The sequence below is a fragment of the Hemiscyllium ocellatum genome, chromosome 32, assembly GCF_020745735.1.
Source record: "Hemiscyllium ocellatum isolate sHemOce1 chromosome 32, sHemOce1.pat.X.cur, whole genome shotgun sequence".
NCBI lineage: Eukaryota > Metazoa > Chordata > Chondrichthyes > Orectolobiformes > Hemiscylliidae > Hemiscyllium > Hemiscyllium ocellatum.
Window position 1 is genome coordinate 9,143,059 of NC_083432.1, and position 27,378 is coordinate 9,170,436.

The 27,378-nt window shown below is 43.9% G+C and overlaps 1 protein-coding gene across 1 annotated transcript in view; it reads left to right on the forward strand.

Annotated features, from left to right (window-relative positions):
• Positions 1-13,151: 13,151 nt before the first annotated feature.
• The window catches only part of LOC132830743 (corticotropin-releasing factor receptor 1-like), a 243,131-nt gene continuing 228,904 nt past the window's right edge, over positions 13,152-27,378 (forward strand). The window contains exons 1-2 of the mRNA XM_060848580.1: positions 13,152-13,176; positions 17,610-17,773. Of these exons, the coding sequence (XP_060704563.1) occupies positions 13,152-13,176; positions 17,610-17,773 (189 nt within the window). The remainder of the gene's footprint in view (positions 13,177-17,609; positions 17,774-27,378) is intronic.

The window sequence follows — 27,378 nt, forward strand, 5'->3', positions numbered from 1 at the left end:
GTTTGGATAACACGAACCTACTGCTAAATGTATAGTGATTTTCCATAGTGATTTTCTACCCCCCGATTTTCTGTGGTGGATTTTTATAGCGCGACTTTCTAAAGAGCGAGGTTTAAGAGGAAAGCAACTATCAAGTTTTAGCAGGACAACCTGTACAGTGGTTACAAGACCAGGTTAGAAGCTAGGAATACTGCAATGAGTAACTCACCTCCTGACTCCCATCTATAAAGGAAAGTGAGCACTGTGAATGTTGGAGATCAGAGTCAAAAAGTGTGATGTTGGAATTGCACAGCAGGTCAGGCAGCATCCGAGGAGCAGGAGAGTCAACATTTCAGGCATAAGCTCTTCATCATGAATGTTCCTGATGAAGGGGTTATGTCAGAAACATGACTCTCCTTCTCTTCGAATGCTGCCTGACCTGCTGTGCTTTTCCAGCACCACACTTTTTGATTCCTATCTAAAAGGTACAAGTCAGGAGTCTGATGGAATACTCCCCACTTGTCTGGATGAGTGCAGCTCCAACAACACTCAAGAAGCTTGACACCTTCCAGGACAAAGCAGCCCACTTGACTGGCCCCACATTCACAAGCATCCACTCCCTCCACCATGGATGCTCAGTAGCAGCAGAATGTACTACCTACAAGATGCGCTGCAGAAATTCCCCAAAGATCCTCAGATAGCACCTTCCGAACCCACAACCTCTTCTATCTTGAAAGACAAGGACAGCAGGTATTTGGGAACATGTTCCCCTCCAAACCATTCACTATCCTGACTTGGAAATATAATCACAATTCCTTCACTGCACTGAGTCAAAAGTCTGGAAATCCCTCCCTAACCTCATGGACTACAGTGGTGCAAGGTGGCAGATCACCAACACCTTCAAGGACGTTTATGGAGGGGCAATAAATGTTGCCAACATGAGGGGCAACAAACAACACTTTTGTCCCAAGAGTGAATAAAATAATGTATTTTTTATCTGTTAACCTGTAAGCAAATACTTAAAATAAGTAATAATTCTTGTTCATTCCAGTACTTGATCCATGTTTAGTGGGGCTTGATTTATGGCGTGCAACACCAGGAACTAATGTACGTTTAAACTATGCTGAAATAAATGAAAGCATTAAAGTGATAATTTAATCCATGCAAGCATTAAATTAGATTGAATGTTAAATATTTCTTTTCGAGAGGAGGGGGGAGTCTCTGGTTTGTGCAGCTAACTGATACAAAAGCCACTGATGTTCTGTCTTCAAATGAGAGTCAACAACATTTGCTGACTGGGACCAAGACTGCATTATTGAGAAGGGAAGTAGTTTTACAGATGACTGTATTTATTCATTATTTTATTGATGTGATGTGGACATCATGGACAGGGCCAACATTTATTATACATCCCTCTACTGCCTTGGGGAAGGTGGAATGATCTGCTTTCTTGAACAGCTGCAATGTTCATGGGGTAGGGTCAGGGAGGGATTCCCAGGATTTTGACCAAGTGACAGTGAAGAAATGGCAATGTGTTTCCAAGTCAGGATGGTGAATGGTTTTGGAAGTTATGTTTCAATTAGTGGTCTTCTACTTGGTTGAGATTGTGAGTTCAGAAGGTAATCATGAAGGCATTTTTTAAAACTTTTTTTTCATCAGAAAACTGCAGATGCTTGAAATCAGATACAAAATCAGAAATTTCTGGAGAATCTCAGCAGGTTTGCCAGTATCTATGGAGAGTAAGAGAAGTTAGTGTTTCGGATCCAGTGCCCTTCTTCAGAACATTCTGAAGAAAGGTCACTGGACCTGAAACATCGGCTTTGCTTTCTCTCCAAGATACTGCCAGATTTGTTGAGTTTTTCCAGCAGTTTCTGATTTAGTTGTTGGTGAGTTGTAATAGTGCATCTACAATGCATCACACACATTTGAAGTGAATGTTATGGGGAGAAGATCAAAAGGCTGATTTGTTCTGAAAGGTGTTGAACATCTTGAATAATTGACTTTTATCCTTGTAGTAAGAAAACAAGCTTTGGGAAGTTAGGAAGTAAGATATTCACTGTCGTATTCTCTGACCTACTTTGATAGCCACTGTATGTATTTGACTGGTCCAATTCCCATTCGGATCCCTGGTAGTCCCGTAGCTTGTTTGTGGTGATGAATTTTGCTTTGATCACACTGTCGAAGGGAGATACTTAGATTTTCTGTTTCTGCAATAGTCATTGCCTGGGCACTTGTGTGACGTTACTGTAACTTATGACAAGACTGTCGGCCACATTTTGCTGGAAGCTAACTTCGGCTGCTTAGTTATCTTAGGTGTTCCTAATGGAATTGTAATTGTCAGTGACCATCCCACCTTTGACTTTATGCTGGCTTTTGATCTTTGATAAAGCAGCTAAAGATGAACGAGCTGAGGACACCATCCTGAAGAGCCCCAACTTTGATGCATGGTGCTAAAATCTTTGGCATCAAGCAACTAGAAACACCTTCCTTTGTGCTAAGTATGACTCCAACCAGTAGAATAACGTTCTTTGATTCATGTTCAGTTTTGCTCGAGTTTCTTGATTTCATAATGAAGTCAAATGCCACGTTGATCTCAAGGATAGTTGCTCTTATCTCTTGTCCATTATTAGATGAAAACTGCAATAAGGTAAGGGCCAAACTAGTGAGTGCATCAGAGAGTAAGGTTTTGCTGAGTAATGGCCTCTTCATAGTTCCACCAATTTGCAGACAATCGAAAATAGATTAATGGGATAATAAATAGTCAAAGTTGGATTTGGCCCACTTTGGAGGACAGAATATGTCTGCAAAGCTTTCTACTTTCTCAGTTAGGTGCCAGTGCTGTAGATTGGCTCACGCTGTGTTTAGTTCTGAAGTACAAGTCATCAGTACTGTCACCACAGTCTTAACAGGGTGTAAGCTTTGCATTTAGTTATTGTGGTCTGTTCGCCGAGCAGGGAATTTGTGTTGTAGACGTTTCGTTCCCTGTCTAGGTGACATCCTCAGTGCTTAGGAGCCTCCTGTGAAGCGCTTCTGTGATATTTCCTCTGGCAGTTATAGTGGTTTGTCTCTGCCGCTTCCAGTTGTCAGTTCCAGCTGTCCGTTGCAGAGATCGATAGATTGGGTCCAGGTCGATGTGCTTATTGATTGAATCTGTGGATGAGTGCCATGCCTCTAGGAATTCCCTGGCTGTTCTCTGTTTGGCTTGTCCTATAATAATAGTGTTGTCCCAGTCGAACTCATGTTGCTTGGCATCTGCGTGTGTGGCTACTAAGGATAGCTGGTCGTGTTGTTTCGTGGCTAGTTGGTGTTCATGGATGTGGATCGTTAGCTGTCTTCCTGTTTGTCCTATGTAGTATTTTGTACAGTCCTTGCATGGTCTTTTGTACACTACGTTGGTTTTGCACATGCTGGGTATCGGGTCCTTCGTTCTGGTGAGTTGTTGTCTGAGAGTGGCTGTTGGTTTGTGTGCTGTCTTGAGTCCTAGTGGTCGCAGTAGTCTGGCTGTCAGTTCGGAAATGCTCTTGATGTATGGTAGTGTGGCTAGTCCTTTGGGTTGCGGCATGTCCTCATTCCGTTGTCTTTCCCTTGGGCATCTGTTGATGAAATTGCGCGGGTATCCGTTTTTGACGAATACATTATATAAGTGTTCTTCTTCCTCTTTTTGCAGTTCTGGTGTACTGCAGTGTGTTGTGGCCCTTTTGAACAGTGTCTTGATGCGACTTCTTTTGTGTGTGTTGGGGTGGTTGCTTTCATAATTCAGGACTTGGTCTGTGTGTGTGGCTTTCCTGTATACCTTTGTGCTGAATTCTCCGTTCAGTGTTCTCTGTACCATCACTTCTAGGAATGGGAGTTGGTTGTCCTTTTCTTCCTCTCTAGTGAATCGGATTCCTGTGAGTGTGGTGTTGATGATCTGGTGTGTGTTCTCTATTTCTGTGTTTTTAATGATTTCAACTGGAAGCAGCAGAGGCAAACCACTATAAACGCCAGAGGAAATATCACAGAAGCGCTTCACAGGAGGCTCCCAAGCACTGAGGATGTCACCTACACAGGGGACGTAACGTCTGCAACACAAATTCCTAGCTCAGCGAACAGAACCACAACAACGAGCACCCGAGCTACAAATCTTCTCACAAGCTTTGAACACCTAGGGCGAGAGACGCTAAGACAAGCCAGGAAATGGTAATCCTGTGCCAACCGCCTAAGTGCCACATTCGAACGACTCCGGATCCTGCACGAATGCCGAAAGAATCGAATCCTTCCACCATATGTCAGTTACAGACCACCAGTCAACAACCCACAAGCCAGGGCCACAGCCAGACAGAATGGTTTAAGGATGATCCAGGTAATGATTACAGACGCTCACAACAGACTTCACAAATACAGACAAGAAATTGAGCGCCAAAAATCGTTAATTTCAAAAACCACCAATCAAGAATGGACCCGGACCATAGAACAGGCCGTCACCATAGGACAGAACAGGACCACACACCGCAAAAAACGGCACTAAAAGAAAAAATGGCCAAACTAACACACAACAGAGAGGACACCACAACACACACCTGGGTTAGAAACCTCTCCCACAGACAGCTCACAGACATGGAAAGAACAATCCTGGCTAAGGGACTCAACTACAACCACAGGGACGCCAAGACAGCAGACTTCCTAGCAGCACTAGAATGCATACTCAGGAACAATGGACTGACAGAAGAGACACAACAAACTGTGAGACAAAGTATCGTACCCCTGATAACAAGGAAAAGACAAATACATAACCTCAACACCAAGGAGAGGGAAGCACTAAAATCACTAAGAAATGATAAGAACATAATTATACTACCAGCAGACAAAGGCAGAATGACGCTCATCCTAGACAAAGCAGACTACATCCAAAAAGTGCAACAACTACTTGCAGATGCCAACACCTACCAAAAGAGGGAGTTTGACCCCACCCCACAGCTCACCAATAGGATAAACAACAGACTGAGGAACCTACAAAAAAATGGATAGATAACCAGGTTTGACCTACAAAGAATGAAACCTGAAAGCAACAACACCCCCAGATTCCATGGACTACCTAAAGTGCACAAACCAGACATCCCACTCAGACCAGTAGTATCACTACCAGGGACACCATCACACAAACTGGCTAAAGAACTACAGCAGAAATTGAAACACCTGATCAGCAGATCCAGACACTCTATACAGTCAACACAGGAATTCTTGGACATCATCAGAAATGTACACATAGACAAGGAAGAAAATATGGTCTCATTCGATGTAATGGCACTGTTCACCTCTATCGACAAAACCCTACCCAGAGAGACAATAGCCAACCTGCTGGACATACAGACCAAACAACAGGACGTTGAACCTATCAACAAAGACGGCATACTCAAACTACTGGACCTGTGCCTCACAACACACTTCACATTCAACAACCAAATATATGAACAAATCATCGGTACACCCATCTCTGGACTCATAGCAAAAGCGGTAATGCAAACAGTCTTACCGCAAATTCACCCCAAACTCTGGGTCAGATATGTGGATGATACCTTTGTAATCATTAAAAACACAGAAATAGAGAACACACACCAGATCATCAATGCCACACTCACAGGAATCCGATTCACTAGAAAGGAAGAAAAGGACAACCAACTCCATTCCTAGACAAGATGGTACAGAGAACACTGAACGGAGAATTCAGCACAAAGGTATACAGGAAAGCCACACACACAGACCAAGTCCTGAACTACGAAAGCAATCAACCCAACACAAACAAAAGAAGTTGCATCAAGACACTGTTCAAATGGGCCACAACACACTGCAGTACACCAGAACTACAAAAAGAGGAAGAAAAACACCTATACAATGTATTCCCCAAAAACGGATACCCGTGCAATTTCATCAACAGATGCCTAAGGGAAAGACAACAGACGAGGACATGCCGCAACCCAAAGGATTAGCCACACTACCATACATCAAGAGCACTTCCGAACTGACAACCAGACTACTGTGACCGTTAGGACTCATAACAGCACACAAACCAAAAGCCATTCTCAGACAACAACTCACCAGGACCTGATACCCAGCATGAGCAAAACCAATGTAGTGTACAAAATTCCGTGCAAGGACTGCACAAAACACTACATAGGACAGACAGCTAACAATCCGCATCCATGAACACCAACTAGCCACGAAACGACATGACAAGCTATCCTTAGTAGCCACACACGCAGTTGCCAAGCAACATGAATTCGACTGGGACAACACTACTATTATAGGACAAGTCAAACAGAGAACAGCCAGGGAATTCCTAGAGGCATGGCACTCATCCACAGATTCAATCAATAAGCACTCGACCTGGACCCAATCTATCGACCGCTGCAACGGACAGCTGGATCTGACAACCAGAAACGGCAGAGACAAACCACTATAAATGCCAGAGGAAGTATCACAGATGCGCATCACAGGAGGGTCCTAAGCACTGAGGATGTCACCTCGACAGGGGACGAAACGTCTGTAACACAAATTCCCAGCTTGACAAACAGAACCATAACAACGAGCACCCGAACTACAAATCTTTTCACAAACTTTGCATTTAGTGTCTTGCATCCATATTTTCACAGAGTCTGAATACAATTAGCTGAAAATGTGATGGAGATGGTGTTTCTTTTGAGTTTAAATTACAGTATTCAAATTGGTTTGAATCTTTGGCCAGTTCCCTTCTCTTCTAAGAAACAGCAATAAGTTTGAGTGAGAGCTATAGTGTAACAATGCCTGTGCTCATCACTTGCAATGGCTGTGACTACTGCTGACCTCTGATTGGCTGGTTGTTCCCTGAACAAGGACTTTCTGTTCTGTGGCGATGAAAATTCAGTTTCCAGTCTATTCATGGCCAGTGGGTCACTAAATGACCTTTTAGAGACAAAAACAAACTGCACATGCTGGACTCCAAGGTAGACAAGCAAGAGGCTGGAAGAACACAGCAAGCCAGGCAGTATCAGGAGGTGGAGAAGGCAATGTTTCAGGTGTAATGTTTCTTCAGGAGTAGGGTGCATGTAAGGGGAGTTTACACTGGAGCAGTTCATTAACTTCGCCCATAACGTCCACCCTGCCCTCAAATTCACTTGATCCATCTCAGACATCCACCTCGCCCTTCTTGACCTTTCCATTTCCATCTCCGGCGATAGTCTCCAGATGGACGTTTACTATAAACCCACAGACTTCCATAACTGACTGGCATACACTTCTTCCCACCCAGTATCCTGCAAGAACTACATCCCATTTTCCCAATTCCTTTGCCTTCACGCAATTGCTTGGATTAGGAGACATTCCACTCCAAAGCATCCCAGATGTCCACTTATTTTGAACAATGTGCTTTTCCTCCCTTCATCATCCAGACAGCCCTCCACTGCACCACCTGCATTCCCTGTTCCACTGCTGTAAAAACCCCTCAACGCAATGAAGACCTTTGTCCTCACCTGCCACCCCACCAATCTTTGCATCCAATGCATCATTCTTAAACACTTGCACCAACTCCAACTAGACCCCACCACCAAGAACACCTTCACTTCTCCACCCCCCTCTGCCTTCCACAAGGACCATTCCTTTTTCCAGTCTCCTCCCCCAAACCCCCACTACCTTTCCCTGCAAACGGAGAAGTTGCAAAACCTGCTGGTACACCACCCTCCTCACCTCCATCCAGAGCTCCAAACAGGTGAGACAGAGGTTCACCTGTCTCTCCTCCAAGTTAGCAAAAGTGAGGATGCTGGAGATTAGAGTCGAGAGCGTGGTGCTGGAAAAACACATCAGGTCAGGCAGCATCCAAGGAGCAGGAAAATCGATATTTTGGGCAAAAGCCCTGATTGGATGCTTTCTGACCTGCTGTGCTTTTCCAGCATCACATTCTCAACTCTCCTCCAACTTAGTTTTCTATATCAGGTGGTCCTGATGTGGTCTTCTCTACATCAGGAGACCAAATGTAAACTAAAGGGACATTACATCGAGCATCTCAGCCAGGCCCACAGAGGCCGATTAGACCTCCCAGTCATCGCTCATGTTAATTCCCCTTCCTACTCCCGTTCCGATATGACCAGTGAATCAGACCACAAATTTGAGGAACAACACCTCACCTTCCACCTGGGCAGCCTGCAGCCCAGAGCACTCAGCATTGATTTCTCCAATTTCAAATGACCTCCCTGCCCCTCCCCCTGCCTCTCATTCCTCTCATCAGCCCTTCCTTCTAACCACCAACCAGATTCATTCCTCCCATCGACCAACCAGGTTGCACCCTCTACCTGTGTTCACCTATCCCCGCCTCACCATCCTGCCCTTTCCTGCTTTATCTGCTGCTGCCCTTACACACATCCCCAGTATTAAAGAAGTATACCTGAAACATTGACCTTTCCACCTCCTGATGCTGCCTGGCGTGCTGTATTCTTCCAGTCTCCTGTTTGTCTATCTTGACCTTTAGAGTACTCCATTAAATCCAACTCCAGGTATCACTTGATGTTGGCACTACAGCAGTGACTGTTGTGTGAAAGGAACCAAGAAATTGAACCACCTGGAGAGATTGTCAGTCATGGATGTGAATCACAAGTCTTGAGAATGGGGATGTTGTTGATTAAATGGTAGGACTTTTGTTAAAGAAAAACCTGTTTTCGCAAAACAAAAAATATGGAGGGCTGTTATTACAGCCAGGTGGCTTCATAAAAGTTGTCCAAGATTGTTTGAGCAGCCGGAAGTCGTGGTGCGCATTGACACCAATGACATAGCCAGTAAAAGGGATGAGGATCTAAGAAGTGATTTCAGGGAGTTAGGTTGGAAGCTAAAAAGCAGGACAACCAGAAGATAATCTCAGAATTACTACCGGTGCCACATGCTAGTGAGGCAAGGAACAGGGAGCGAGTGCAGCTAAATACGTGGCTGCAGGCCTACAGGCAGAGGGGAAGGCTTCAGATCATTGGGGTACCTTCTGGGGAAGGTGGGACCTGTACATGAAGTATGGGTTGCACTTAAACTGGAGGGGCACCAATGTCTGGGCCAAAAATTTGCTAGAGCACTTTGGGAGGGTTTAAACTAGTTTGGCAGTGGAATGGGAACCAGAGCTACGGATCAGAAGAGAGGGTAGTTGTTGAATGCGCAGAAAAGGAATGCAGTGAGTCTGTCAGAAAGGGTACACAGTTGTTAGGGCAAAAGGATGGGTTAACGCATGTCTGTTTCAATGCAAGGAGTGTCAGGAATAAGAGTGATGAACTTAGAGCATGGATCAGTACTTGGAACTACAATGTTGTGGCCATAATGGAGACATGGATTTCAGAGGGGCAGGAATGCATTCTGGATGTTCCAGGGTTTAGATCTTTTAAAAAGAACAGGGAAGGGGGTAAAATTGGAGGGGGAGTAGTATTGCTAATTAGAGAGTCTATCACAGCTGCAGAAAAGGAGGTTGTTGAGGAGGGATTGTCAACTCAGTCGGTATGAATGGAAGTCAGTAACAGGAAAGGAGCAATCACTTTATTGGGTGTTTTTTTATAGACCCCACAATAGCAGCTGAAAGATTAGATTAGATTAGATTACTTACAGTATGGAAACAGGCCCTTCGGCCCAACAAGTCCACACCGACCCGCCGAAGCGCAACCCACCCATACCCCTAAATTTACCCCTTACCCCTTACCACTATGGGCAATTTAGGATGGCCAATTCACCTGACCCGCACATCTTTGGACTGTGGGAGGAAACCGGAGCACCCGGAAGAAACCCACGCAGACACGGGGAGAACGTGCAAACTCCACACAGTCAGTCGCCTGAGTCGGGAAGAACAGATTGGACAGCGGATCTTGGAAAGGTGCAGATGTGACAAAGTTGTGGTTATGGGTGACTTCAATGTCCCCAACATTGATTGGAACCTCCTCAAAACAGATGGTCTGGATGGAGTCAATTTTGTCAGATGTGTCCAAGATGGATTCCTGACTACATGTAGATAAGCCATTTAGGGGGGAGGCCATATTGGTGCTAAGCAACAAGCCAGGCCAGGTGTCATATCTTTCAGTGGGAGAGCATTTCGGTGAAAGTGACCTCAACTGCCTCACCTTTACCATAGACATGGAGAGGGATAGGAGCAGACAGTACGGGAAGGTATTTAATTGGGGGAGGGGAAATTATACTGCTATTAGACAGGAGCTGTGGAGTATAAATTGAGAATAATTGTTCTATGGGAAATGCACAACAGAAATGTGGAGGCTGCTAAAGGAGCACTTGTTGTGAGTCTTTGATAACTTTGTTCCACTGAGACAGGCAAGGAAAGGTAAGGCGAAGGAGCCTCAGATGATAAGAGACAAGGAGCTTCTTGTCAAGAGGAAGAAGGAAGCTTACTGAAGATTGAGGAAGCAAGGATCTGGCACAGCTTTAGATGATTACAGATTAGCTAGGAAAGAATTCAAAAATGGACTGAGGAGAGCTAGGAGGGGACACAAAAAACCTTGGCTGGAAGGATTAGGGAAAACCCAAAGGTGTTCGACACTTATGTGAGGAATAAGCGAATGATCAGAGAGGGTAGGGTCAATCAGGGATGGTGGAGGGATCTTGTGCCTGGAGTCTGAAGAGGTAGGGGAGGTCCCTAAATGAGTTTTTGCTTCAGTATTCACCAGAGAGAGGGACCTTATTGATAGTGAGACCACTGCGGACCAGGTTAATAAGCTTAAACAGATTGATATTATGAAAGTGGATGTGTCCAGTTCTGGTTGCCTCATTACACAATTCTGGGAAGCAGCAAGTTAGATAAGTCCCCAGGGCTGGACCAGATACATCCAAGATTACTACAGGAAGCAAGGAATGAGACTGCTGCACCTCTGGCGATGATTTTTGCATCCTCACTCTATGTGAGTGGTACCAGATGTTTGGAGGAAGGCAAATGTTGTTCCTCTGTTCAAGAAAGGGAATAGGAAATCCCTGTGAATTACATCTATGGTAAGGATTCTGAGAGATAGAATTTATGACTGTTTGGAAAACAAAATTTGATTAAAGACAGTTAGCATGTCTTTGTGAGTGGCATGTCATGCCTCACAAGCCTTACTGAGTTCTTTGAGGATGTGATGAGACAAGTTGATGAAGGTCGAGCGGTAGTGTATATGAATTTCAGTAAGGCATTTGAGAAGGTTCCCCATGGTAGGCTCATTCAGAAAGTCAGGAGGAATGGGTCACAGGGAAATTTAGCTGTCTGGATACAGTATTGGCTGGCTGAAAGAAGACGGCGAATGGTAGTAGATGGAAAGTATTCTGCCGGGAGGTTGGTGACCAGTGGTGTCACATAGGGATCTGTTCTTGGGCCTCTGCTCTTTGTAGTTTTTATAAATGACTTGGATGAAGAAATGGATGGGTGAGTTAGTAAGTTTGCTGATGATACGAAGGTCAGTGTCGAGGGCTGTTGCAGGCTATATCTAGACATTGACAGGATGCAGATCTGGACTGAGAAGTGGCAGATGGAGTTCAACCTGGATAAATACAAAGTGATTCATTTTGAAAGGTCAAATTTGAATGCTGAAAACAGTGTTAAAGATAGGATTCTATGCAGTGTGGAGGAACAGTGGGATCTTGGGGTCCATGTACATAGATCTCTCAAAGTTGCCACCCAAGTTGATCGGGTTGTTAAGAAGGTGTATGGTGTTTTTGCCTTTCATTAACAGGGGATTGAGTTTAAGAGCCATGAGGTTTTCCTGCAGCTCTATAAAACCCTGGTTAGACCACAATTGGAATATTGTGTCCAGTTCTGGTTGCCTCATTACAGGAAGGATAGAGAGGTTTCACAGGAGATTTACCAGAATGCTGCCTGGATTGGAGGGTATGTCTTATGAAGAGAGGTTGAGTGAGCTAGGGCTTCTCACACTGGAAAGGAGGTGACTTGATGGAAGTGTACAAGGTAATGAAAGGCATAGATACAGTAGATAGCCAGATACTTTTTCCCAGAGCAGAAATAGTTGTCACAAGGGGTTATAATTTTAAGGTGAGTGGAGGAAGATATAGGGGAGATGTCTGAGGTATGTTCTTTATGCAGAGAGTAGTGGGTGCGTGGAATGCACTGCCACCGGTGGTAGGAGAGTTAGAGACACTAGGGACATTTAAGCAATTGCTGGACAAGCACATGAATGGCAGTAAATTGAGGGGTGTGTCAGTTAGGTTGATCTTAGATTAAGATAAATGCTCGGCACAACACTGAGGGCTGAAGGGCCTGTACTGTGCTGTACTGTTCTACGTTCCATATTCTATGTTCTAATTAAGGGCTGCAAGTTAAGTGTATGATGATCCAAGTCACAGAGGCCTGAGGAAGAGCAAATACATTTATGGACATCTGTGCAGAATTGTGCAAAAGTAATCCAAAATTGTTTTCCCCTGGTCACAGGTTGTTCCTGATCATTGTCAGAATATTAATAGTTGCCAACAAGCCCAACATTCTTCAACTAGCCAATGGTTTTCCATTCTTCTCCTTGATAATTGCTCATCTCTCAGGGAATTCCATTATCAGGAATTTGATTCCAATTGCTAATGTGATTGATGAGGATCTAGGCTTTTGAGGAGTTTATAGGTAAAGGTAAGATCCTTCAGCATCCTTATCAGGTAAGAAAATAGTGCTGACCAGTGAGGAGGATAAGGATGAGTAGGTGGTGAGTGGATTATAGACCGAGAGCACTGGAAGTTGAGAGTGTGGTGCTGGAAAAACATACCAGGTCAGGCAGCATCCAAGGAGCAGGAGAATCGAGGTTTCGGGCAAAAGCCCTTTATAACCATTCATGCCGAAGGGCTTTTGCCAAAAACTTCAATTCGCCTGCTCTTTGAATGCTGCCTGACCTCCTGTGCTTTTCCAGCACCACATTCTCAACTCTGATCGCCAGCATCTGCAGTCCTCGTTTTCGCCTAATATTGGAAGTGTACAGGGCCTCGATATGGACAGGTCTAAATCATGATAGCACTTCCAAGCAATCAAGAGCATGTATTTGGCGCAGACAATTTCTCTTTACTAATTTGACTGTTGTAGTTGATCCCATTCAATAATGCAAATTCAGCTCATTACGTTTTATTTTGGCAACACATTTATTGTGCAGTGCTTGTTGCAGTACAAAATTGTGGGCATTAACAGTCAATAGTTGCACATTTAGAATCAGCAGAATTTTGTAAGGATGAAGATGAAGAAAAGGCTGATGGGTGAGGCCACAAGTGACAAGGTTGTTTCTTTCTCATTTTTTGAGTTGGTATCTTGACTGTCTTATCCATTCCAACTTACTCGGGTACTCAATCTACATTGTTGGGACAATCCCTAATAACTTCTGGGCTTTGATGAATCTTGCAGCGGATTATGCAAATTCTTTCTGTACTGTAGTAAGCATTTTGGAATGAGATAGACATGTCAGGTATTTTACAGGTGCTCATATATCAGATAAGAAATGTGGCGTAGATTCTGTTTACACATACGGAGTATCCACTGTTGTATTATTAACCCCATGTGCTGTTATTCAGAATGCAAGGATGATCTAAGATCTTAGGGTAAATGTTTAACATCACCATCAAGTTGGTATTCTAACAGAGCAGTTCACCTACACTTTAAGGAAATCTGTGTAATGCACACGTTCAGTTGTACTTGATACAATCGTAATTCAATTGGCAGCTGTGACAGAAGGTTGCAAATTTAACTCCCTCTCCAAAAGACTTGAGCACAAAATTCTAGGATCATGGTCCTGTGGAATGCTTAGGGATTCTGCACTGTCAGAGATGCTGCCTTCCATCTCGACATTAAACCAAGATTTTGCCTAGTCAACAAGTCGACATAAAAAATATCATCACACTATTTTGGAAAAATATCAGGACTGTGTCCCAGTTATCTAGGTGATTTTCCTCCAGTAACATCACTAAAATGGATTATGTAATCATTATCACAATGCTATGTGTGAGAGCTTGATATCCACAACACTACTATCACTTTTCTTAGAATATACTTAGAATATCAAATTATACACACTTTCTCCCACCTCATTAAATACATATGTCAGACCCGTGCTAATTGGCAGATGTAGGCCAGTTCTAATGTTTATCAAGAAATTTCATTTTAATTCTTCTGCAAAATAAAAGGAGAAATTTAACAGTAAAAGTTTTCTTTGGTGTTCCTCTTCTATGTAACTGAGAAACTGAGGGTAAAAGAGTAAAAAAAAAGCCTGAGGGCCTCATTTTTAGAATTCTCTCTATAAGGCATACATTCTCACTACTGCAGGAATGAGAGGGTGGGGTGGTGGGTCAGCATGGACACGTTGGACAGAAGTGTCTGTTTCCGTGTTGTACATCTCTATGACTCTATGACTCTACAATAACAGTAACAATACCATTTTGCTATTATACATTTTAAAGCTTCACATAAAGTCATGATTTACCCTGATGTGTCAAAGAGTTGTGATATGATGATGTAGACTTTTAAGGGGATTTCAGTAAATTCATTGCTTGTAACTTTCAAAACTCTTTCAAACACAGGAAAACACAGCACAGGAACACACTTTTCATCCTAACATATCTACACGGACTATGATGCCATTCTAAACTAACCCCATCTGCCTGCACATGATCCATGTTGCTATATTCCTGTGTCTGTATAAATGCCTCTTAAACTTTGCTAATGTATCTACTTCTATCATCTCCCCAGCAATGTGCTGCCTCTCAATTTTATATACTCATAATAGGTTATTCCTCAGTCTCTGATGCTCTAGTGAAAATAATCCAGTTGGGAAGAAATCAGAACGCCTGTAGGAAACCCACGCACAGAGAGAACATGCAAACTTTACACCCAAGGCTAGAATCAGGTAGTTGATGCTGTGAGGCAGCAGTGTTAACCACATCCCTGATATATTTTGTGGATAGCTGTGGTTCAAACACTGATCCCTTCAGGATCCCAATTTTTATCACCTCTCACTCCAAAACAACCCATTTATTCCTAAAACTTTTTCTGCCTGCCATCCAAACTTCAATCCATCCCAGGATATTACCACCAATCCCATAGCTTTGATTTTGCAAAGTAAGCTTTATCTGGGACTTTAACAAATATTTTACTGAAGATAGGATCTTACTCCAAAACCTGCCATTTAAGTTACATCCAAGCTTAAACACTGTGGTCAAAATCTAACTGAATTCCCCAGATTTGACTAATCTTATTGGGACCTGCTGCTTTCTGGTTAGAGTGAGGTACTTTACAGCAAAGGCATTGTGTGTAGAAGACCTGCTCTGCAGCAAAACCATTGCACTCAAATGCTAGATATTTCATGTTCACACCTGCATTTTCTTCTTCTTACATTCTGTTCAGTCAAATCTTCAAAACTATGCTGCCTGCATGTTGCAAATGCTGTACTTAAAAATCAAAAATTTTCAGAAAATCTCAGCTGCTATCATATAAATTCTTCTTTCAGACTAAAATGTATCACTCTCTCTCTCTCACACACACACACACACACACACACACACACACACACACACAGATTGGTTCTTTATTTGAATGTAAGACTATCTACAGGTAGATTTATTGGGATAGTAAATGGAGTTTGATTTTGACTCCTGTTTCAGACAGCTTTTTCAATTTCAAATTTTTTAATTTGGAAAGTAGGTTAAATAAATCTGTTCAGAGATGTTATTCCACATCCCTGAAGCAGGCAGGACTTTAATCTGGGGTCCAGTAGTAGGGACATTCCCACTCTGCAACAAGCGCCCACAAAATAACAACACAAAAAAAACCCACTGAGTTTTACACTGCTGGAGGAATGAAGATCTGGTTTCACCTCTGAAAGCGAAGTTCTGAAATAAAAGGCACCCAACATAGGACCTGAACCTGTGATTCTGAGATTAAGAGTCTCATACTGTACTGACTGAGGAAGCTAGGCATAATTAAAGTCTCAAATAGAAGCCTACAACATTAGCTGGTATGGGCATTAAACTGCTTTTGTAGAAACCTGTTCAGATGTAACTACAGGTCTCTAGATCAGGTGGGACTTGAATCCATGTCCTATGGTCCTAATTATGCCACCACTGTGCATCAAGCAAGCTCCTGATATAGGTATTAATTTTTATATTGTTTTTAGTTCAATATATTTTTCCAACCAACCTCTTCAGAGATATTATTACACAGAGCAGGTTGGACTTGAACCCAAGCTTCCATGTCTAGGGGTAGGGACACTAACCCTTTGCCACAATAGGGACTTAATGGGCCAGTGATTCGTCTCTTTCCTTTTTTCAGCATCTCTGAACAAGTTAATTTGATTACATACCGGTGGAGTCAGTGGGACCTAAATCCAGGCCTCTATGGCCAGGGGTAGGGATGCTATGTCTGCGCTGCATGATGATTTCTTGCTCAGTCGTATAGCTCATTTCACAGATAGCTCCCATTTGCTCCTCTTACATTTTATAATTAAACTGCCACCAAATCACAGACATCTCTCATTGAATTCACAAAGCATCACCTACTAGGACAGTGGAACAACAACAAAATTAGTAGACAGAAGGAAGAGAGGGAGAGGATTAAAAGAGTTGGAGAGGAACTGCTTTTTTTTTAAAACAACTATTTTATTTAAACTATTTTTCTAATCAAACCATTTCAAGATGTCACCACACAGGGGAGACGATGGCCTAGTGGTGTTATAGCTGGACTGCTAATCCAGAGACACAGGAAATGTCCTAGGGACCTGAGTTTGAAGCCTGCCCCATGGCAGAGGGTGGAATTTGAATTCACTTAGTATCTGGAATTAAGAGTGTAACAATGGCTATGAATGTATTGTCGATTATAGGAGAAACCTTTCTGGTTCACTAATGCCCTTTAGGAAAGGAAACTGCCTTCCTTACCTGGTGTGACCTACATATGATTCTAGACCCACAGCAATGTGATTGACTCTGAACTGTCATCTGGGCAGTTAGGGGACTATTCAGCAATGCCCTCAGCCTGTGAGTGAATGAAACAAAACACATTTGGAGCAGGTGGGACTTGAACCAGTGTCTCTTGGTCCAGGGATAGGGACACTACGAATGTGTCACAAGAAGGCCTCACTGTTCCATTTTTGTTTCATTCATCTTTGCCCAAATTACTCATGGCTTTGTGTAGTGATCACTATGGGATTGGTATCTGCAACAGCCTCCACCCTATATTCTCAAGGGAAAGGGGTAGGAGTCCCACATAGGGAGCCCTCCACTACAGAGCCCGGTGGCAAGCAAGGCGTGTTCGGATGGTGGATATAAGAGTTGAGGTGGATGGTGTGCAGCAATACTTTATACAAGAACCATGCCTTTGCATCCCGAAAAGACACACAACAGATACTCAGGAGGCAGCTCAGGTTGTGGGGTCTTGGCTCCTAAAGGTTCAGGATGAAAGGGCCAATGCAGAGGCCTGTCTTAGCAGCAGTACATGCAAATGGGATTCCACTGCACACCTGAGCATTCTCCAGCTAGTGTGTGGCATTGGGTCTCAGCAATGCTATCTTCAGGCGATGGGTAGCATCATGGCAAGCTGGATGTCCACCATCATCCTGCTTACCCACGTCCCACCATATCTTCATGGAGGGGGAACCTCTCCCTACCCCCCCTCCCCCCAACCTCGTGACCACGTCTTCCTTCTCTAGACGGCCCAGAGCCGACGAAGCGAATCCTGGAACCACTTATCCTCCAGCAGCAGTTTGTTAAAGTGTCAGTATGCCAACCTGAGCTGGGCACCGAGCGGAAGGAGCTCTGCCCACACCAGATGATGGTCTATGCAAGGCACCTGCTGCATGGAGGCCCCCAGAAGGCAGGAGACATACATCTGTAAAATGTGCCGGCTGCCAATTCTGGACCGGGATTGAGATTCCGCCAGACGTCCACCAGGCCGAAGGACTTGACCAAGTCCCCTAACCTCCTCCCCAATGCCAAACAAGACCGGGCACTGCTGTGGTCCCTGTCGTCAAAGATGCAGTTAAAAATCTTGCCCAAGGACAACGCATTGGCTCTCGTCGATGGAGGAGAGACAAGTGTAGAAGCCCATTTGCCTCAGTCCGACTACAGGGGCATAGGTGTTCACAAAGTGAAGCATCACGCCCCTCCAGCTGAACCATCAGGTGAAGCAAACTGCCTGTCATCCTGACCCCTAAGAACTCTGGTAGAAAACATGGGGCCAACAAGATAGCCACCCCGCCAGATCTGCGGGTGAGGTGACTCTTGTAGACCCCACCCTTGCCACTCCAGGAATCATGTGGCCTCATCTTCCCAGGTATTGTGTGTTCCCTGCAGGAAGCACACTGCATACTTCCCATCCCGAAGGACTGAGAAGGTTTGGAATCGGCGCTGTGACTCCCTGCTGCCATTAATGTTGTAGCTGGCTATTGTAGCCTTCATTGTCAGCAGTATTGTGCAACTATCATGAAACCTTAAAAATGCTTAGTACAAGGAGGAAGGAAAGCCACACAGGTCCCTTACCTTCCTCGTGAGTCCATTGAGGACTGTCCTGAACTGCCGCCAGGCCAACTGAGAGATGCCCGAGTAGATGGGAAGACCAGTTTGAAAACATACTAGTGGTTCTGAAACAGCTGTCTATTGTAGCAACTTAGATTTTTAAAAAGACAATCCTGGAGTTTCTCAGTGGGGAGGAAGGAAATCTCAATGTGAGACAGTAGTGAGCATCCTGGAGACAGACTCTGCACCCAACATCAACCCTGTCCCCTTCTCTAGACCACCAGCTCCCCCCCCCACTGTGGAGTCTCCAACTTGCTATATTCACCCAGTTACACCACAGTCAGTACATCCTTTCTCAAGTTAGGAGACCAAAACTGAATGCAGTACTCCAGGTGTGGCGTCACCAGCACCCTATACAGCAGCTATATAACCTCTCTGCTTTTAAACTCAATCCCTTTAGCAACACACAATGAATCAAAGGGACCTGAGAAGCACAAGGATCACAAGGACCTTGGTGTGAATGTTAAATTGGGCTTATATAAAACTCTTATTATAGGGTAACCTTTTGAGACAGATCCTATATGTCTCTCTCCTTGGTGAATACCAATGCAAAGAACTCATTAAGGGTCCACTCATTTATGTGTGGACCCATACTGCCTCTGGGTCCACACATAAATTCCCTCCTGACAAACAGGCACAAAAACCAACCACCAAGATACATGAACATCAACGAGACATCACCCATTCTCACTAGCATCTTTACATACAGGTGAGGAAGGACACCACTTCGACTGGGACGACACATCCATCCTAGGACAAGCCAAACAGAGAGCATGAGAATTCCTAGAAGCACGGCATTCCAACCAAACTCTATCAAGAAACACATTGACTTGGATCTCATTTATCATCCCCTGAGAAAAACAAGAGGAAATGACATCACCACAGGAAATGATGTCACCAACTCAAGGAAACCTAAACACAAATAAAAAGCGGGCTGAATCACCAGTGCTTCACCGGAGGCGCACTGATGATGTTGCCTAGTATGGTGGGCGAAACATCTGAAAACAAATGTTGCAGTTCAGCGAGCAAACTTATATCCAGAACCCCAACCTGAGCTCCAAATCTTCTCAAAACTTGTTCCCTCCTTTGCTCTTGATTGGTCGTATCCTTTCCCTAGCTCCATATATGGTCCTAATATATATGTGAAATCTGTTGGGATTCTCCTTAATCCTTTTTATCAAGGAATTCAATGGCACTTTTAACCCTCCTATTTCCTTGTTTAGTATTTTTTTTTGCTTCCTATATATTGCTCAAGGGTCGTGTTTGATTTCAGTTTCATAAACCTTACAAATACTTCCACTTTCCTTTTGTCTTTTCATATGTCTTGTCATCTCAAATTCGTGAATCTTGCCACCCTTACCCTTTATCCTCACAGGGATATGTTAATCCTGAACCCTGATCAACTAGACTTTCAAAGATTCTCACATCAGTTGTGACTTTATCCTCAAACAGTTGTCTACAATCTTAATTTCTCCAGTGCCTGCCTAATTCTGTTGTAATTGATCAAGCCCAAACTTAGCACTTTCACACAAGGACCAGTTCATCCTTATCAATAACTATCTTAAAACCTGAAAACTTTCATCATTGTTCCCAAAGTGATCCCCCACTGAACATTCAATTACCTGCTGGGCATATTCCCTGAAACAAGGTCTAGAACAGCCCCTTACCTAGTTGGAGGATCAGCATATTGTTTCAAGAAACCCTTCTGGATACACCCATCAAATTCTGCCTCATCCAAGCCCCTGGCATTAAGGGAGTCCCAATCAATGTTAGGGAAGTTAAAATCACCCACTACAACACTGCTGTTTTTTTACATTTTTCCACAATCTGCTTACATATCTGGTCTTCCTTCTCCCACTGGCTGTTATGAGGCCTAAAGTTTAACCCCATCATCGTGACTGCACCTTTCTTATTCCTGAGTTCTACCCATATAGTCTCGCTTGATGAGCCCTGCAACATGTCCTGCCTCAGTGCAGCTGTGACATTCTTCTTAATCAGTTTTGCAACTCCTGCCCCTAATGTCTCGAATTGAAGGGATGATGGGGATTCACTAGACAGCAGCTCTGCACCAACAAGGGTTTTGAAAGTGAGTGAAGGATGTTTGGTCTGTTCTTTATGCCAATTGTGGCCATGTTCCAGTTGGTCCTGTGGAATGGCAGTCTGGTTTCATGACAGCAGCGGTGTGGTGGATTTGGTTCAGGACCAATGACTGCAGATGCTGGAAACCAGAGTCTAGGTTAGAGTGGTGCTGGAAAAGCACAGCAGTTCAGGCAGCATCCGAGAAGCAGTAAAATCGACTTTTCAGGCAAAAGCCCTTCATCAAGAATACAGGCAGAGAGCCTGAAGGGTGGAGAGATAAATGAGAGGATGGTGGGGGTGGGGAGAAAGTAGCATAGAGTACAATAGGTGAGTGAGGGAGGGGATGAAGGTAATAGGTGGGGGAGGATGGTGGAGTGGATAGATGGAAAAGGAGATAGGCAGGTAGGACAAGTCATGGGGACAGTGCTGAGCTGGAAGTTTGGAACTGGGGTGAGGTGGGGGAAGAGGAAATGAGGAAACTGTTGGAGTCCACATTGATGCCCTCGGGTTGAAGTGTTCCAAGGCGGAAGATGAGACGTTCTTCCTCCAGACATCTGGTGGTGAGGGAACAGTAGTGAAGGAGGCCCAGGACCTCCATGTTACAGTTGGCAGAGTGGCAGTGAAGGAGGCCTAGGATCTCCATGTTACGGAGGCAGAGCGGCGGTGAAGGAGGTCCAGGACCTCCATGTTACAGTTGGCAGAGTGGCAGTGAAGGAAGCCTAGGATCTCCATGTTATGGAGGCAGAGCGCGATGAATTTTACTGCTCCTTGGATTCTGCCTGAACTGCTGTGCTTTTTCAGCATCACTCTATTCTAGACTCTGGTTTCTAGCATCTGTAGTCATTGTTTTACCTAGTTGATTTTAACCCTACCGCGAAGCCTCTTGCAAGGATGCCTGCCTTGAAGAAGTCTTCCTCCTCTCTCTACAAGAATCCCAGGGAGTCCCTCTCCCACTGCAACTCCCAGGTCATTTCCTCTGCCCTGAAGCTCTTCAACCATGTCCTGAAACAAACTTGCTACTACAGCCATATTTGCTTCCTCAGTGCCTGCCTCCGTAACATGGCTTTGGTGATAAGGTAGATCCTTGAGGCAGCCTCTTTGGCAGCCTGGACCAGGATTCCAATAGAGTGACGTCTGGGGGTTTTGATGTTGGCTTTTGGCAGTGGTGGAGAATGTGGTTCCTGCCTTTAACTCAACCTTGGAAACTCATGAGCTGTGAATTGAACAAAGATGGAGCATTGGAGGCTGCAAGGTGACCTTATAGAGGTTTATAAAATCATGAGGGGCATGGATAGGTTGAAGAGACAAGGTCTTTTCCCTGGGTGGAGGATTCCAGAACTAGAGGGCATAGGTTTATGGTGGGAGGGGTAAAATGTAAAAAGGGACTTAAGAGGCATTTTTTTTCCACACGGAGGGTGATATGTGTTTGGAACGAGTTACCAGAAGAAGTGGTCGAGGCTGGTACAATAATAACATTTAAAAGACATCTGGATAGGTATATGAATAGAGAGCTATAGGACAAGTGCTAGCAAATGGGACTAGATTAGCTTAGGATATCTGGTCGGCTTGGACAAGTTAGACTGAAGGGTCTGTTTCTGTGCTGTACATCTCTATTACTCTATTATTCCGCTATTCTTCCCACCTGACCCCCCCCTCCCATCTGTAACTCCCCCTACCCGCATATCTAGTCCTGAAGAAGGGATATACTCGAAACATTGACTTCTCCACTTCCTGATGCTGCTTGCCTTGCTGTGTTCTTCCAGCCTCCTGCTTGTTTACTTTGGTTTCCAGCACCTGCAGTCTTTTTGTCTCTATCCCTCTTTCAATCAAGTTTCTGTAATGGCTACAATATCATAGTTCCATATACTAATCCAGGCTCTAAACGGATCTGCTTTATCTGTTAAAATCCATTAACTGTTCATGAAGACTGGAAACTGAGCTCTAACATTGCCCTGTACCAGATCTCAGTGACAGTTGCATTGTAGGCAATGATTAAGTGAGTAATCCAAGCAGATGAACAGCAATCCTAGAGACACACCACCAAAGACAATTTGGGATTAATTGAACATATTAACTGATTACTATTTTAGGAAGAGTTCTTCTGCTCTTTACACAAACCCAGGCCTAGCATTTAGGTCTCAACTCCATACGAGTTTGAACAATACGTGCAGTGGAACCTCATGTCCAACCAATGAGAACCGAGGTCACAGTTACATCATGGCACACCTCAGAGACTTATTTACATATTTATTTCCAATCTCTGCCAGCCCAGTGAAAGAATCCTAAACTCTATTTTCATTCTGGTGTTCTTCTTTGACTTTTTGTTATGGCTCCTTGTTGCAATTATCTATTTTTAGGACTGTACTTTCCAACCTCCCCTCTTCCATCTGTAGGCTACTGTTGGGTAGAATTGAATCTTTGAATTGTTCTACATTTCGTTGAACTCTGAACAGTCCACCCGCCTGCTTTCAGGAAGGTCATCCAAGCTCCTCCCAGCTATTGTCAGGAAAATCATTCTTTGCAGTTGATTGCTTCCTAGGGCAAGGTTAACAAATTAAGCTGTTTTTCCTGTTTAATGTGCAAAACATAAAGGATTTCAATGTTCAGTTTTTAGTTTGGTATGAGATTCTGTTCCTCAGCTTGTGGTCTAGATCACTGGAAATTTAAATTCATCTTACACAGTGGTCTTGACAAAATGACATGGCAAGCTAAATGACTGAACATTAATGTCAGAAACCCTTTACTTCAGACAGCACTTTCAGAACGGGGTCAAGGGAGTAGGAGGAGGGTCTTATAAACAAGATAAGCTCAACAACAATATGGGCAGTTGGAGAGAGATTGGAAATGGAAATTTCAGATCACACAATCGTGGTATTGCTTCCATGCGGAAGGAGGCTATTCAGCCAATTACATCTGAACCAGCTCACCAATCAAGCATTTTGACAGTGTCATTCTCTTGCCTTTTCTCTTAACCTTGGACATTATGCCTATCCAAAGAACTGCCCTCTTGAATATATCAACCGAATCTGTCTCCACAACACTTCCAGACAGTGGCATTCCATACCCTAACTACTTGCTGAGTGATACATTCTTTTCCTCGCGTTGCATTTGTTTTATTTGCATATTACTTTAAATCTATATCCTCTCATTCTTGGATTTTTTTTTAAAGACCAGCAAGACCAATTTCTCCCTACCTACATTACCGACTCATGATTTTGAAAATTTCTAATAGATCTCCTCCTGGCCTTCTCCCTTCCTCAGTAAAACAGTCTCAATGTGGAACGTAGAACAATACACATAGGTGATCCTTCAGCCCATAATGTCTGTGCCAATTGTGTTGCAATTCAAAATGATTCCCATCAACTTGTACATGGTCTGTATCCCTATATTCTCTGCCTCTTCCACATGTCTGTCTAAATACCTCTTTCCCTAAGTATCTGCTTCTACCACATCCAGTGACAGCATGTTCCAAGCACCATCTACTTAAAAAAAACTTCCTTGCACTTCTTTAAATATTTCCCCTCTCACCTTAAATCTATGTCCTCTAGCATTTGACAATTCCACTTGGTAAAAAGACTTCAATGATTCATGCCTTTTGTAGCTTTATATGCTTCTATCAGATTACCCCTCAGACTCCAACACTCTGGCAAAAACAATCCAAAATGCTCATATATCCATATGGCCTCTGTGGTCTCTATGATGCCTTCTCATAGTATAGTTGTGATACTGCTCTTAATCAGTAGTGCAACTTCACCTCTTTCACATCCATTTCTATCTTACCTGAAACATGTAAGTCCTGGAACATTAAGTTGCCAGTCCTCCCCTTCTCTCGAACATGTTACAGCCATTACAGAAACATCATTGTCCCATGTATTAGTCCAGACTTTAAATTCACCTGCCATCTACTTGTTATACTTTTGTATTAAAATAAATACACTTCAGACTGCCAGTTTCACCATGCTCCTAATCCTCCTCCTCCTTCTTCTCCTCCTCCTCTTCTTTCTGGACTTAACTGACTGCTCTGGTTCTCACCCCTACAGAGTAGCACAAGCAAATCTCCCTGCCAGGATGTTGGTGCTGTCCAGTTTATGTGCAGTCTGTCCTTCTTGTATAGGTCCCACCTTCCCTGGAATGGAATCCAATGATCCTGATATCTGAAACCATCCGTCCTCCACCAGCTCTTTAGGTACACATTCAATGGGTATTTCCTATTCCGGGCCTCACTGGGAGTAACCCGAAGGTTACAAATGAGAGGTCCTGCTTTTCAACCTCCTACCTAAATCCCTAACTCCCTTTTGCAGGAGCACAACTCCTAAAACAGGGAAGATGGCTCAACCACGGCTAACAAGGGAAAGAGATAGTGTTAAATCCAAAGCTGGGGGTGTATAAATTGGCCTGATAAAGCAGCAAACCTGAGTTCTGGGAGAAATTTAAAATTCTGCAGAGAAGGACAAAGGGTTCCATTCAGAAGGGGAAAATAATGTATGAGAGTAAGCTTGCAGAAACTGTAAAAGCTGACTGCAAAAACTTCTATAGATATGTGAAAAAAAAGGATTGGTGAAGATAAATGGAAGTCCCTTACAGTTAGAATCAGGTGCTTAAGGAAGTGGCCCCAAAAACAACAGATGCATTGGTGATCAAAAAATAGAAAATGCTGGAAAATCTCAGCAAGTCTGGCAGCATCTGTAAGGGGAGTGGACAAGGGTGAATCAACAAATGTTATGTATTTGGACTTTCAAAAGGCTTTTGACAAGGTTCCACGCAACAGATTGGTAAGGAAAATTAAAGCTCATGGTATAGAAGATAACATATTGACGTGGATAGAGGACTGGCTGGCAGACAGGAAGCGGAGAATTAGAATAAACAGATCCTTTTCAGAGTGCCAGGCAGTGACAAGTTGGGTACCACAGGGTTCAATGCTGTGACCCCAGCTGTTCAAAATATACATTAACGATTTGGATGAAGGAATTGAATGCAATATCTCCAGTTCTGCAGATGACACTAAGCTCGGTGGTAGTGTGTGCTACAAGGAGGATGCTAAAAGGCTGCAAGGTGACTTGTACAGACTGGCTGAATGGGAAAGTACTTGGCAAATGCAATGTAATATGGAGAAATGTGAGGTTATCTGGTTTGGTCACAAAAACGGGGTGGCAGATTATGATCGGAATGCTGGCAGTTTTGGAAAAGGTGAGGTGCAACGTGACCTGGGTATCATGGTGGAACAGTTGCTTGAAGGTTGGCATGCAAGTGCAGCAGGCCGTGAGGAAAGCTAATGGCATGCTGGCCTTCATGGAGTTAGGATTGGAGTATCAGAGTAAGGATATCTTGCTGCAGTTATACAGGGCCTTAATGAGGCCACACTGAGTATTGTGTGCAGTTTTTGTCTCCTAGTGTGAAGAAGAACCTTCTTGCTATCGAGGGAATCCAACAAAGGTTCACCAGACTGATTCCCAGGAGGGCAGGACTGACATATAAGGAAAGACTGGATCAACTGGGCTTGTACTCACTGGAATTTCGAAACATGAGGGGGGATTTCATAGAACCACACACAATTCTGCTATGACTAGATAGGCTAGATGCAGGAAGAAGGTTCCTGATGCTGGGGAAGTCCAGAACAAGACTCACAGTCTAAGACTGTACTTGGTCTGTTTATAAAGATTGCATTGTAATTTAAGTAACCATTTCATGCTACTAGTTGATGAACTCTGGGCTTCAATGAGTAAGGTATTTTTCTTAGTTTAAACTGGTCAGAGACAGTTAGGACAGTGGTGTGCTCCTTCTGCCAGATGTGGGAGATCAGGGAGCAGTCTAGTGTCCCTGATGACGATGTCAGCAGGAACTGACTGACTGCAGCTCATCACAGACTGCATTGTTCAGTTGGAATGGTAGTTGGTCGCACTGAAGAGCATACAGGACACAGAGTGTGATTGACACTAATTACAGGGAAGTGGTCATATCACAGGCTTTATCAGGTAGATACCTGACTGCCAGGAGAGCTGGAAGAACACAGCAAGCCAGGCAGCATCACAAAGAACAAAGAAAATTTACAGCCCAGGAACAAACCCTTCAGCCCTCCAAGCCTGAGCCAATCCAAATGTACTGTCTAAACCTGTCACCCAATTCCTAAGCATTTGTATCCCTCTATCCCCACCTACTCATGCATTTATCCAGACGCATCTTAAATGAAACTACCCTGCCTGCCTCTACCATCTCTGCTGGCAACACATTCCAAATGCCCACCACCCTCTGTGTGAAGTACTTGCCACGTGTATCCCCCTTAAAAATGTTCTACCTCTCACCTTGAAAGCGTGACCCCTTGTTATTGAATCCTTCACCCTGAGAAAAAGCTTGTCTCTATCCACCCTGTCTAGACCCTTCATGATTTTATAAATCTCAATCAGGACCCTCCACCAATTTCCTTTTCTATAATGAAAATAAACCTAACCTACTCAACCTTTCTTCATAGCAAGCATCTGCCATATCAGGCAACATCCTTGTAAACCTTCTCTGCACCCTCTCCAAAGCATCCACATCCTTTTGGCAATGTAGCGACCAGAACTGCACACAGTATTCTAAATGCGGCTGAACCAATGTCTTGTACAGTTTTAACATGACCTACCAGCTCTTATACTCAATACCCCATCCAATGAAGGCAAGCATACTATATGCCTTCTTGACCACTCTATCCACCTGCGTAGCAACCTTCAGGGTACAATGGACCTGCACTCCCAGATCTCTCTGCCCATCAACTTTTCCCAAGCCTCTTCCATTCATTGTATAATTCGCTCCAGAATTAGTCTTGCCTAAATGCATCACCTCACATTT